A 14,401-nucleotide genomic window follows, 5' to 3' on the forward strand; every position below is an offset into this window, starting at 1 on the left:
TTCTTCCCCTGACGGTTATAATTAGTTTTCTGTAAAATGTGTACTCTCTCATTCCAGTAAATAAATCCTCTGAGTTCTCTGACGCTGCTCTGGCGGGTCTGGCCAGCAAAGAAAACTTCAGCGGTGTGAGTCTGCGCAGCGTCAACATCTCCGAGCAGATGTCCAACAACAGCGCCGTGCCGTACAAGAACCTCATGCTGATGCAGGTCAAAGGTAAAAACCCCATCCGAGCTGCATGCACATAGCTCATTCCCTTCCACTTTTCTTTACTTCCAGGGTTTAGACTAATACTAGATGTTAAGCCTTAATTAAAACCCAGACCTAATCCAACAACATGCACACTGACAATCGCCCTCCAGTCCAGTCTTTGTGCTCACATGTAGATATCCCTCAGTTTCCCCCATTTTTCCTGCTGATGCCTCAATGTACTTAAAGGCTTGTTTTTTTAGTTCTGGGTTCTCTACTCTATTGGTATTGCATCCCACCACACAGCAGCTTGTAGACATTCTGCTGTTGTTTGCTTGCAGACGTACGTGACAAAGAAACAGAAAGTCAAAGAGAAGCGATGAATTGTTTTCTCCTCTGATCCGGGCGGGGCTTGATGTCTATAAATCAGTAGACTAATCAATAAAAAAACCTTCCCCCAGGTCGTCGTCACGTTCAGACCAGATTGGTGGAGCCGAGAGCGTCATCGCTGAACAGCGGCGACTGTTTCCTGTTGGTCACGCCGGAGCGCTGCATCGTCTGGCTGGGAGAGTTCTCAAACGTCATCGAGAAGGCCAAGGTGAGCGCCTGCACCTGTTTTATGAATATTTACAGACTGTCCAGAATCAAGGCTACTGCTGTATTGTTGGTGTCTGTCTCATTTACATTCACTGCACACACACACACACACACACACCAATAGTAACACAGTAATACCCACTGGCACATATGCCCATCTGTGATCCTCATCAAACACATGCTTTCAGGCTACAGCTTGAACAATTCCCCAAAGGACGTCTGTCTAGACCCTTTGTAATACACATTTGTGTTTCTACTCCGCCTCCTCAGTGCCGTTTACTCATTTTATTATGATTTTTAATGCACAAAAATCTCAACATGAGTCAGCCAAGTCTGTCCACAGTAAGCTCACGTCAAGCTCTTTGTTTCTGGTTTGTAGGCAATGGATTTGGCCACCTTCATCCAGACGAAGAAGGACATGGGCTGCAGAGCGAGCCAGGTGCAGACCATCGAGGAAGGGGTCGACCCACAGGGTCCGGATGCCCAGCAGTTCTGGACAATCCTCGGAGGACAGACTGCTTACCAACGTAAGGCGTGACCTCGACAGGTTCCTGAAGAAGGGTTCTGGTTGTCGCTCTCAAAATGTGTACAGCACTGATGTTATACGTCCGTCTTATTGTGCCGGCAGCGGGCGGTCCACCAGAGGAGGATGAGCAGTTTGAGAACGCCATCGTGGAAACCAACTGTATCTTCAGACTGCTGGACGACAAGCTGGTTCCCGACGATGACGAGTGGGGGAAGGTTCCTCGCAGCTCTCTGCTGGCGCCCAAGGAGGTCAGTGGGACTCTCTGTGGGTCCACAAAAGGCGTCTCGACATGCGTATTGCTTTATTATTTTTATATTTAAATGGGGAGAATGTGCTGTCTGTGTTTTTTTGACCATGTTTAGAAAACTAAAATGTCACACTGCGAGCAGTAGTGATGCCTTTTAATGATGGCGTCTCACTCCCACTGCCTTTATCTTCACGGTAGAAGAAGTCCTTGAAAGTGTATGAATTTTTAGGGGATGGGGGAATCAAGGCCTTTTTGAAAATAGACATAAATAGAGTACATATTTCGTGCAAGAATAGATATGGAAGTTCTTTTGATATATTATTTTATTTAACGTCAGTAAATGGGTCGTGTTCCACTGTGTGTCAGCCCGCAGTAGCATCACTAAGGAAGGTTTGTAAGATGTGAAGAAGGGCGGACCGTGCGGCGATACCCGCTGAATTTGTCAAAAAGCGTATTGGAAAGTCGAAATATTCCACCTTTTTTAACTTGGCACTGTTCAGCTTTCAGTTGCCCTTTGACTATTTGACTGGGGAAGCTGTGTTTCCCTTCTTGACAGCAGAATATTGCAGCGTCTTCACAGTATGTGACTTCACATCATGCAATAACATAACTACATTGAAGATGTTCTGATGGTGGACTTTTCCTGTCAGGCACCGAGCTCTCAAAATCAATATTTATAACACGTCAGTGTTTTTAAGAGGCGCTCCATGCTTCTCGCTGGTTTTAAATGTGTTGCTTAGCAACAGCAGGTGCCATGGCGAGCACCTCCTACATCCATCTGTGCGCTGCTGCTGCTGGAAAAAAAATCTAAACGGGATCAGGACGGTGGGGCATGGTATAATATACATGTACATGTTACATACGCGACATATAGATGTATGTTTTCGTGGTGCTGCAGGTGTTGGTGTTTGACTTTGGCAGTGAGGTGTATGTGTGGCACGGTAAAGAGGTGACTCTGGCCCAGAGGAAAGTGGCTTTCCAGCTCGCCAAACACCTTTGGAACGGGACGTTTGACTACACCTGCTGTGACATCAACCCACTGGACCCTGGAGGCTGCAACACGCTCATTCCCAGGTGAGAAACACACACACGCACACATTTTATTGACTTGAGGATTATTCTAGCCTTTTCTTAACCCACATTTTAAACTTATTTAACCTGGTGGACCAACTATTGTCCCCATAATGTGACTGCATTTATGTCCCCACAACATTACCAATACAATAGACACATCTGTATTTGTCAGGACCATCACTACTTTCCATTATTTCCTCTTTAAATAGTCTCTTGATGATGATAATAATAATAACTGTATTTATATAGCAATCATAGCAAAGCATGGCAACATAACAACAGTTATAATACAATCTTTGTATTTTTAGCCACAGTGATTATAAACAGGACATGCAACTTTATTTAAAGCTCTTTGATTTAACACAGCACAAAGTTTAATCTTGACATCTTTTCTCTTTTTTGCATCCGTTGACAGGAAGGGCCAGGGCCGTCCTGATTGGGCGATATTCGGCAGGCTGACGGAGCACAATGAGACGATCTTGTTCAAGGAGAAGTTCGTGGACTGGACCGAAGCGAAGTCGCCAACACCAAAGGAAGACGCCGAGCTCGTACCTGAACTGAAGGTGCAAATCCAGGAGCAGTTAGTTGCACACTGGGATTGAAACAAGAATGAGTGGATGCTGTACAAAACATCTTAGAGAAGAATGATCGCCTGTGTTATCATTGACAGCTAAAATAGTCGTAAGAGAAGCTGATGCTGCCTGTCAAATCAGGCAGGAAGTCCTTATCACTTCTTGAAATGTACGTTCATCATAAATCTCACCTGGGATCTTTGCGTCGTATTTCACTCAGGAGGCCCCGGGGCGAGAATGCCGGCCGTACGACGCCACCTTGATGCTGCCCCTCCTCCAGTCGTCCATTTCCACCATCTTGGACGGCTTGAATGTCGGCCGCGGCCACGGCCCGGTGGAGACCGAGGACCGCATGAGGACTCAGGAGATCAGCACGGCATCGGTGGACGTCTGGCACATCCTGGAGTTCGACTACAGCCGCCTGCCGCGCCAGAGCATCGGCCAGTTCCACGAGGGAGACGCCTACGTGGTCAAGTGGAAGTACACGGTCAACACCTCAGGTTAGATGCAAAGCTTACACCCGCTATAAAACATCATATTGGAATCTAGAGAGAAAACAAAAGGTTAAGATTTCAGTTTGCACAGGGAGATAAAGGTTATTATTGACGGTTCAATATTCAAAATGAGTATTTTGTTGATGCTTTGTGTCAGTTGGTCGCAGGCAGAACCCCGAGGCGAGGAGTAGCGGGCCGGGGAAGGAGAAATGCTGCTACTTCTTCTGGCAGGGTCGACATTCCACCGTCAGCGAGAAGGGAACGTCAGCGCTGATGACGGTGGAGCTGGACGAGGAAAGAGGGGCGCAGGTACGGGAAATGAGGCAGATAATCAAAACAGAAACTGAATATATGTCTAACAGAAAGTGAGAAGTAGACAGTTCAATACTTGAGTGCTGTTGCTACCCCCAGACTCCCTATATTACAAAATAAGCCTCATAATAAGGACTGTTTTTATGTCGACGCTGATTTTGTAGCATCCCAAGTTAGTGAAGGATATTCAGATGTTTCCTGATGTTGGTTCGCCAGCTTCCTACTTATCTAAGAGCATGTAGTCATTAATATAGTGTTTGCATTATAGGTTCATAACTGGTTTCCCGTGTCCGTTTCAGGTTCAGGTGCAGCAAGGAAAGGAGCCTCCATGTTTCCTGCAGTGCTTCAACGGAGGGATGATCGTCCACGCTGGCAAGAGGGAGGAGGAGGAGGAGAACACTCAGAGTAAACATTTTTACATATCTGCTTTTTGTTTCAGTTATTTATCGGATTCCTGACCATTACGAGGACAATATTTTAAAATAGGTTCTGCAAAGGATGTGTGCTTAATAATAAGGATTATTAAACATCTACTGCCAATTGGAATATAAATACAAATCAATACGCAGTATGTTTAAGGATAATTAACGGCTGTAGATTTGTATAATAATGACCATTATCATCATCATTTGAATAGAATTATGCCTTTTCTTGCAAAAGTGTTACTGCTATGAACATGAAGCGCATACGTTGTAATAATTATGAGGCGTCTTTTGTAATTTACTCGCATAACTTTTGGTTTTGCTATTTTCCCCGTTTGTCCGTCGTCAAGTGTTGAGCGATAGATAACTTTACTCCCCGCCCGTCTGCACCCAGGTGAGTGGCGTCTGTACTGCGTGCGCAGCGAGGTGCCGGTGGAGGGCCACCTGCTGGAGGTGGCGTGTCACTGCAGCAGCCTGCGTTCCAGAGCCTCCATGATCCTGCTCAACATCAACAAGGCCATCATCTACCTGTGGCACGGCTCCAAGACGCAGCTGCACACCCGCAGTGTGGGAAACACGGCCGCACTCAAGATCAAGGATCAGTGAGTTTCTTTAAGGAAGTTCCAAGAGGACTTTTCAATAAATTATTACAACTGGTGGGTGTTGTGGGGTTTTTGGTTACCATGACATGTGATTTCTGTCTCCCTCTCAGGTGTCCTCTGGAGGCGGGTCTCCACAGCAGCAGTAAGGTGACCATCCATGAGTGTGATGAGGGAGTGGAGCCTCCGGGCTTCTGGGAGGCTCTGGGGAGAAAAGACAGGAAGGCCTACGACTGTATGCTGCAAGGTACAGTCTGCACTTACGTACCTTGATGATATACACTTGTACTTTCACTCTGACCTCAGACACAACTAGAATGATTCTTTCTGACAGAAATCAGAGGGGTCGGCACTCAATATTGTCCAAATAGTAACAAAAAAAAGGTAGTTTTCCTTTCCAACAGTTTCTTAAATTCAACAATGAAAGCCAGAAGTCTCACATGCATAATTTTTTTAAGATGCTGTAAGGAACTTTTAACTGGTTTTGAATGTCTCGATTTTATACCGATGCCTCTATGTGACCTTCGTAAATAAACGAGACCCTCAGCGGGAAGATTGTCTCTGTCTGAATAGTTTTCCTAAATGCTCGTTATTGGTGAAAGTTCCTCGTCTTAAACAGCAGGATACTTTGTTCTAAAAACAATATTGTATTAATTTAACACTATTAATTACTTGAAAAAGACAATGTGTGATCAACAACCAATCAAGACGAGAAATATATAAAGTCTTGAGGATCAATACACTTTAGTGCTCTATTATTATCATGTGAAACTTAAAGGATGTCAGTTTCTGATTTTTCTTTTTCAGATCCAGGGAAATTCAACTTCACCCCACGGCTTTTCCAGCTGAGCAGCACATCTGGAGACTTTGTGGCGAATGAGTTCTTCCACCCGTCCAGAGCTCCAGACCTGGTCAGCTCGCTGCCCTTCCTGCAGGAAGACCTGTACAACGCACCACAACAACCTGGTGAGGCCCGGACACTACATTAATCTGAACGTTACTGAACTTTGCAGCCTGTCTTGTGTTTCAAACTGACAGATATTATAAAGTGATACGATCATTTATTTCTCTGTCAGCGCTGTTCCTGGTGGATAACTTCCACGAGGTCTACCTGTGGCAGGGCTGGTGGCCTCAGGACAGCGAGAGCACCGGCTCGGCTCGCATCCGCTGGGATTCGGACAGAAAGTGTGCGATGGAGACGGTGCTGCAGTACTGCAAGGGTGAGAATGGCCAATAAAATGCTTTACTGGTTTGATACGTGATCGCTGCACTAGTGTATTATTCAAATAGTATTCGATAGATCTTGGCCACTTATTAACACTCATAAATGCAATACAAAGAAAATTCCATGATGGCACTTTGTTTCTATTTCATCCTTACTGACCGCCAGAGGCAGTGTTTCACACTGGATATATTCCGTCTCGCGCTTGCGCAGTTCAAGTATTGTATACCAAAAAAGTCACGTGTGACCTCGGATGACCCCCCAGCCGGGTAAAACTTCCGGCGTCATCTTGAGATCAGTTCTTCTTCATCTTCTCTCTGCGCAGGCTAGCTAGTATGTTAGCATCAGCTAAACTTATGAACTTATGTAAAAGAGCTCATCGCCTGTAGCCTTGTACCTCCGGTTGGAGTTGCGGGTCTCTCGCCCTCCAAAGGCTGCGACAAGCTGTACCCTCTGAGGAGGAGATGGTGCGCTTTCTACTTCCGGACCATAGCGAGCCGGACGGCGTACCTATCTTCGGTCATCACTAGGTCGGCTATCTTCACACTGAAGCATCACCGGGTGAGATCGACTAAGATTGTTTCTGCAACAGCAGATTCCACGGCGGGCAGCGCTCTCTCTCTGCTAACTAGGTGGAGCGCTAACGGAAGCGCTTACTGGTTGGACACCAATAATCACAGTTACTGGACTAGTGAAGAGAGCCCTGCGCTCCCCTCTCCTAGACAGACTGTGCCTGGCCTGTTTCCACAGTAGCAAAGTGTTCCCGCTGAAGCTTACTGGTTGGACACCAATAATCACAGCTGCTGGACTAGTGAAGAGTGTCCTCGCTCCACTCTCACCAGAGAGTGTTTGACCTATTTCCACAGGACTTGTTCCACAGTAGCAGAGTGTTTTCGTTTGGCTTACTGCTAGGACACCAGTAATTACCGCCACCAGACTAGGGAGGAGAGTGTCCAGATAGAGCATACCTGTCAACGAGTATCCCCATTGGCGTTGGTTCCATCCCGTCGGGAAGCGGTTACAACAGACGCCTGCCCTTCAGGGCAGCTTGGCAGAACAGGACTGCTCAGGGGAAGTGGTCTGCTCAGGACCTCATTGAGCAGGTCATAAAGTGGGGCACAGCATCTGGGGTCTCTTCGGCAGGGCAGAGGTGGATCTCTTTACCTCGGAGATGTCGACCCACTGCCCCCACTGGTTCTCCCTAAGGGAGAGGACCAGTCTCCGGGTCAAGATGCCCTGGCTCACACGTGGCCAGAAGACCTTCTTTATGCTTTCCCCCCACTTCCACTGGTCTGCTGCGGGACGCCACAATGCCTCCCTCACAGGAGAAACCTCCTATTGCAGCTAGGTGGTCGGATCTAGCATTCCGATCCCAGCCGCCGTCAACTATGGACCCGGCCATTGCCGGACCTGACCACCTGCTGAGCGGCTACACAGAGCCAGTCAGGGGGACTATTCTGAATGCCATAGCGCCATCTGCCCATCTACAGTACGAAGGTAGACCAAGGCGGGTTTTTTTCACAACGAGGACTCAGTACAGTGCCCCGAGCCTACTGTAGTAGAGTTTCTGCGGTCCCTCCTAGATGAGGGCCGGTCTCCCTCTACCCTGAGGATGTACATAGCTGCTATCTCAGGGCAGCATACTAAGGTCGACAATGACACGGTATTGAGCAACAGGCTGGTGTCCCTCTCCTTAAAGGTGGCTCAGCGACTGTGCCTTCGAGCACCCCGGAGGCTCCTCGGGACTTGCCAGTGGTACTGGACTATGTTCGCCTCTGGAAACCGAGACAGAGCTGAGATGGCTGTCGACAAAGACTGTTCTTTTTTCTCCTTGCCAGCACTTCGGCATGCAAGTGTCTGTTGGTGAGTGAATCCGGTCTGAGGTGGAACTCAGCTCGGGTGCCACGTATCTCAACCAGCCAATCCAGTTTCCACTGCGTAACCCGATTTCCCCCCTCTTCTCCCCCCCCCCCCCTCCCCCCCTCTGCTTGAGCCATATGAGGTAGTTCCTGTTGGATTCCTCGTGACTTTGTTTGTATAAGTTATCCAGTGTGAAACACTGCCTCTGGCGGTCAGTAAGGATGAAATGGAACGAAAGTTACGAAGGTAACTACGGTTCTATGAATCCTGGATGACTGCCAGAGTTCTGGGTCACTCGGAATCTCGTGATTTCGCGAGAAGATTCCGCAGAACTGATCTCAGGATGACGTCAGAAGTTATACCCGGCTGGGGGGTCATCCGAGGTCACACGGGACTTTTTTGGTATACAATACTCGAACTGCGCAAGCGCAAGATGAAACATATCCAGTGTGAAACACTGCCACTGGCGGTCATACAGGATTCATAGAACCGTAGTTACCTTCGTAACTTTCGTTTTAAGTGTTTAAAGTTAAAATAGTACTTATTTTGAAACAGTTTTGACCAAAAAAATTATAATAATAAAAATAGTAAAAATGTACAGATTTTTCGGCCAGTGTTTTTGTGAAAGGGTCTTTTTTTTACATTTACTTTGATAAAGTGCCCACAATTTGACCAAAGCTACTCTCTCTCCATCTCTACCTGGATCCATTAAGAATGTATTATTAAACTGTAAGAGAAAATGAAAACTAACCAACTAACTTTAATCAAACCAGCTGAGTATTCAGCTGAGTATTCAGCTGAGTATTCAGAAAAGACCAAATAACGCATAGTTAAATTAGGATTTTGAATTGACGGTTTTCTCCTTCAGAGAAGAACGACAAGAAGCCTCAGAAGTCTTATCTGATCCACGCTGGTCTGGAGCCGCTCACCTTCACCAACATGTTTCCCAGCTGGGAGCACAGAGAGGACGTGGCCGAGATCACCGAGAGGGTCAGCAACACGCACACGCACACACACACGCACACACGCAACTTTTGACCGTACATTGGTGGATGCTGTTGAAATACACTCTTATGTATATGATATAATCATGATATCAGTAAGCAGTCAGGAGGGTTTTTCATTCTTCAACCTCAGCATCTTTCTTGTGATTGTCCAAACGCCTGCTGTCATGACAAAAGCCTTCATCCTCTGTTCCTCTGCAGGAGGCGGAGGTGTGTAACCAGATCATCCTGGTGGAGGACGTGTTGGCCCGGCTCTGTCAGAATGCCTTCCCTCTGGCTCAGCTTCAGGCCCGGCCGCTCCCAGAGGGAGTCGACCCGCTCCGGCTGGAGATCTACCTGTCGGACCAGGACTTTGAGGTCAGTGACCAAGATTTTGTTTGTAATGTTGGAAGCAGGGTTAAAAATAAACACCCTTGTTTTAAAGAGCATGCCCCCCTCTCTTAATAAGACTTTTTAGGACATTTTGGTCATTAAAAGAGGCAATACAAAATAAATAAAATTGAGTTTCTCATCACAGGAGAATATCTGATAAATATTTTTTGTAACTTTCACACTAACCTGTTGAAATATCTACCGAGTTGAAATAAAATTTGTCGTGTTTGTTTATCTGTTAAGACGTTAGACGTGTTTTACACTTGAGGGGCAAATTAAAAAACACTGAATGGCGGCCGCTGAACAATTGTGCATCACATGGAACCGCTAATGAAGTTACAGCACAAACACGTCCATTAAAGTTGTGCATTTTGCCCTCTCTTATTGCAAATATCCATGTGGCAGAGAATAAATGTGCGTTATGCTAATGCATTGGAGTCAGAGTGCCGCTTCCATCCGAACCTCCCGGAGCCAATTAAGAGAGGAAAGGGAACAATGTAATGCCAGAAGAGCAGAAGTTCTGCTTCGTGTTAAAAGTGATCGTAGTTTATGTGTAAAATCGACTATTCAGAGGAGGATTTCCCCTCTAAAATCCACAACTCCTCATTCATATCATCCATCCTAACGCCATCTAACTCTCACTTTACAGACCAAGTCGTAGGTGGACTAAGGTAAGAAGAGCCACTCATGTGATTCGTCAGCATTCTGGCGACCTGTCCTCCTTCATAGCACGTCAGCACTGTGTTTTCTTTCTCTTCTTTCTTTCTTAATGTGGTGTGAAAACTCTGTTTCACTCCCGGTTGTGGTGCCGGTTGGAGGAGGAGGAAAGTTTGGCGCTTGGCTGCACAATTGCGTCTGAAAAGATTTCATCCGGATTACTCTGTGAGATGTTATAGTTCTTCGAGCGCTGAAATATTGGCTGCAGTCACAAAAGGATTCTTCACACAGAAGATGATGAACCTAAAATTACACGGGAACTATAAGATCCCATTATTGCTCCGGAAAAAAGAGATGAAATATTAGGAATGATAAAAATAGAATCTCTCATAGTGTCTAAGTTACAAGTATGTATTAATATAATTAGTTAATGTATATTTAAGGATCTTATCATATTTTTTAATTAGTAAATACATTTTTCACAGTGTGTGTCTCAAAATCTATTCTGATATTCAATTTATTTCTAATTATCAAGCAATAACATCAAATATTATATCGGTAAATGTGAGGATTTGCTGCTTTTCTCTGTTTTTTATCAATTTTAATGACATATTTTGGGGGTTTTGAACTGTTGAAGACGTCACTTTGGGCTTCGGGAATTTTTTTTAGATAAAATGGAGCTACAAGATTAGTTGTTATATCGTTGGTTGCAGTCAAATTAAGTAAAAAAAAACATGTCTATTTTCAGATTGTTTTCTATCAGAAATGGGCTTTGACGTAACCCTCGATGGGAAACTTGGATTCAGGAGTTTTTTTTAACACGCTTCCTCAATATTAGATCCTGAGGTTGTGAATGAGGCGTTGAAACACGTTTGTCAAATGAACAATATGGTGAAGAACGAGACATTTAATTGTGCAGCCATCGTTCATTTCTTCTTCTCCTCCTTAGAAGATGTCTGTTCTCGACTACATGAAACTCGTGTGCTCTTCTCTGCTGCTGCTACTCTTCTACAGACACACACACACACACACACTCACACTCACACACTCACACACAATCACCACACCTTCCACCTGAGACCCTTTCCTCAGCACTTGTGATTCACCATCTACACTGCAGTCTGACTCACCGTCTGTCTCTGGAGCACAAGATGGAGGCATGAAAACCACTAAACTGTGATAGGAGCCGAGCGAGCGCTCAATACTTTATTAACACGACGTCAGTGTGTTGTCTTCTTTCTCAGGAATGACCAAACAGCAAGAGCATTATTAACAAATGTAAAGAACGTGTACCGGATAAGTCCAAAATGTACAAGATGGTGCTTTTTACGTTTTTACGAAACGCTGATGATGCACTTTTCCTTTTTAGAATCAACGTCTAACTGTGAGAGAACCAAGAAACCTTTTTATATATATATAACAATACATATATATATATATTTAAGAAATACAAATAAATATATATTTAAAAAATACAAAAAAAAAAAAAAATACATATATACACATATACACACATACATATATATGTATTTAAAAATAATATATATCATAGGAATTGCATTTGCATTTCTAGTAACAATTTAGACTTTGAGAGTTTGGAGATTATTGTTTCGGTACCTTTTGAATGTGGATGAATTTTCTTTCACACGTTTCAAGCCTATTTCTTGGTGCTTTCACCGTTTTTGATCCAGTCAAAAGGAATCAGACCTTCTGGAGTAGAACGGCATTGATATCTAGAAACATTCAGACATGTTTAAAAGTTTAGCTTAATAATCCACACTTTGAAAGTTGTAAACAATATTTAGGACAGCTTCTTTGAGGTAAAAATAAATCAAATCTACAGATTCTAAAACATTTGTTACGTCATTGTTTTCTTTAATATGGTTGACGGTAACAAGGAAAGCGTTTCTTAAAGTCGTTTTCTTTCTGATCAATGAACTGCATGTCTCTTTTTTCCCCTCAATCGCAGAAAGCGTTGGAAATGACGAGAGAGGAATACGAAGGTTTACCAGGGTGGAAGCAAGTGAACTTAAAGAAGGCCAAAGGACTGTTTTGAGGATGTTTTTTTCTCCAATTGAAGCGGATAAAAAACGACAACAAAAACAACAAAGGAAACAGTTGAGAGGGAGACACAGGAAGCCTGTTTGGTTGGCAACACGCGAGGACGTCGGCACAGAAAGTATCTGAATCTTGAGGAAACGTACGAGGAGGATGAGGCTGGAGACGCACTTGCCTCGCTTATAGTCATGTTTTTACCTTTCAAACTTTATTACGCAACATAAATGAAACTCACACGGTGTAAGAGAAGGTAAACAAAACAACAACCCTGCTTTGGTTCATAGCTGGCGTTTCTGTGTATTTTGGAGTCTCCTGCAAACACTAAAGTGAACTCAACAAATGAAAATGTGCACACTAGGACGCTCGGTGCTTTTGTGTGTGTGTGTGTGTGCGCGATTGTATATAATGTTTGTGTGTAACGTCGACTTGTAAATGTGTGTGTATCTGTCGCGTCGGATGTTGTGAGGAAAGTCTTCATTTTTATTTCCGTTGTGTCTGCGTGTCCGGACGCCGTCGGGCCTCGAGGGTGAACTCCGGTTCGCTCGACGGCGCTAACGGCTTAAAGGGTTGTAATTTTTAAAGAAAGGTTTTTGACTCGTTCGAAGAAAAAGAGAAAGCAGCAGCTCTGAATGTATAGTGCCTTGCTTTTTGTGTACAGTTTATATACAGAAATTCTAGTCTGCATTTTTAAAGACTTTCTTTGTGATATAAGAAATAGTGAATTAAATCACAATGATGCTCAAATCAAACTACGCGTCTCTCTCTCTGTGTGTGTGTGTGTGTGTGTGTGTGTGTGTGTGTGTGTGTGTGTGTGTGTGTGTGTGTGTGTGTGTGTTTTAAACGAGGGGCACGACTCAATTATTAATAATTGTCAATAATAATGCTAAACAGGATTATTTTAGCATTAAACTACTTTTGAAAGAGGGAATTTGTTTTATACCTGATCTATTACGAGGATACAAATTAGAGCTATTATACAATTGTAATGGATTACAATAAAACATTCTACACTTTTATCAGTCGGGCATTTGCAAATTGCAGATGTTGGAGGTATTTCAATAAGTTTGGTTAATTATTAATACACATGCATGACACACAGCAACACCACCATCAGAGGGGTCCAAAGTCTAACGTGCACTACTAGAGCCGTACAGTGTTGCTGCCATGTTCTGTTAAGTCTGACCGCAGAATACAGAGAACACACAGGGGGAACATACTGGATCGCTCCTTTCACTGGAGGTAAGTTAGGCTCTAGAGATACGAGAGTGAGTGAGGCCTCTGCAGTGTGGATGAGCTGTTGCGATTAAAATTCCTCACTAGAGCACACAGGGTTCTCACTAGAGCACACAGGGTTCTCACTAGAGCACACAGGATTCTCACCACTAGAGCACACAGGGTTCTCACTAGAGCACACAGGTTTCTCACTACTAGAGCACACAGGATTCTCACCACTAGAGCACACAGGTTTCTCACCACTAGAGCACACAGGTTTCTCACTACTAGAGCACACAGGATTCTCACCACTAGAGCACACAGGATTCTCACCACTAGAGCACACAGGTTTCTCACCACTAGAGCACACAGGTTTCTCACTACTAGAGCACACAGGTTTCTCACCACTAGAGCACACAGGTTTCTCACCACTAGAGCACACAGGTTTCTCACCACTAGAGCACACAGGTTTCTCACCACTAGAGCACACAGGGTTCTCACCACTAGAGCACACAGGGTTCTCACTACTAGAGCACACAGGGTTCTCACTACTAGAGCACACAGGGTTCTCACCACTAGAGCACACAGGGTTCTCACTAGAGCACACAGGGTTCTCACTACTAGAGCACACAGGGTTCTCACTACTAGAGCACACAGGGTTCTCACTAGAGCACACAGGGTTCTCACCACTAGAGCACACAGGGTTCTCACTAGAGCACACAGGGTTCTCACTAGAGCACACAGGGTTCTCACTACTAGAGCACACAGGGTTCTCACTACTAGAGCACACAGGGTTCTCACCTCTAGAGCACACAGGGTTCTCACTAGAGCACACAGGGTTCTCACCACTAGAGCACACAGGGTTCTCACTACTAGAGCACACAGGGTTCTCACTAGAGCACACAGGGTTCTCACTACTAGAGCACACAGGGTTCTCACTAGAGCACACAGGGTTCTCACTACTAGAGCACACAGGGTTCTCACTAG

General features: G+C 44.8%; 1 protein-coding gene across 3 annotated transcripts in view; it reads left to right on the forward strand.

The window, feature by feature from the left end:
• The window catches only part of svilb (supervillin b), a 46,426-nt gene extending 33,481 nt beyond the window's left edge, over positions 1 to 12,945 (forward strand). For 2 of the 3 annotated variants that reach the window (XM_079218574.1, XM_079218575.1), the window contains exons 25-40: positions 58 to 213; positions 648 to 784; positions 1,163 to 1,310; positions 1,412 to 1,557; positions 2,455 to 2,630; positions 3,046 to 3,193; positions 3,423 to 3,702; positions 3,854 to 4,005; positions 4,308 to 4,413; positions 4,825 to 5,032; positions 5,143 to 5,276; positions 5,837 to 5,995; positions 6,106 to 6,249; positions 8,980 to 9,101; positions 9,317 to 9,472; positions 12,114 to 12,945. In XM_079218574.1, the coding sequence (XP_079074700.1) occupies positions 58 to 213; positions 648 to 784; positions 1,163 to 1,310; positions 1,412 to 1,557; positions 2,455 to 2,630; positions 3,046 to 3,193; positions 3,423 to 3,702; positions 3,854 to 4,005; positions 4,308 to 4,413; positions 4,825 to 5,032; positions 5,143 to 5,276; positions 5,837 to 5,995; positions 6,106 to 6,249; positions 8,980 to 9,101; positions 9,317 to 9,472; positions 12,114 to 12,200 (2,459 nt within the window). In that variant the 3' untranslated portion in view covers positions 12,201 to 12,945. Of the gene's footprint in view, positions 1 to 57; positions 214 to 647; positions 785 to 1,162; positions 1,311 to 1,411; positions 1,558 to 2,454; positions 2,631 to 3,045; positions 3,194 to 3,422; positions 3,703 to 3,853; positions 4,006 to 4,307; positions 4,414 to 4,824; positions 5,033 to 5,142; positions 5,277 to 5,836; positions 5,996 to 6,105; positions 6,250 to 8,979; positions 9,102 to 9,316; positions 9,473 to 10,136; positions 10,159 to 12,113 lie in introns of all 3 variants that reach the window. The other variant, XM_079218576.1, reaches the window with a different exon arrangement.
• The last annotated feature ends 1,456 nt before the right edge of the window (positions 12,946 to 14,401 follow it).

This window comes from Taurulus bubalis, assembly GCF_910589615.1.
Source record: "Taurulus bubalis genome assembly, chromosome: 1".
NCBI lineage: Eukaryota > Metazoa > Chordata > Actinopteri > Perciformes > Cottidae > Taurulus > Taurulus bubalis.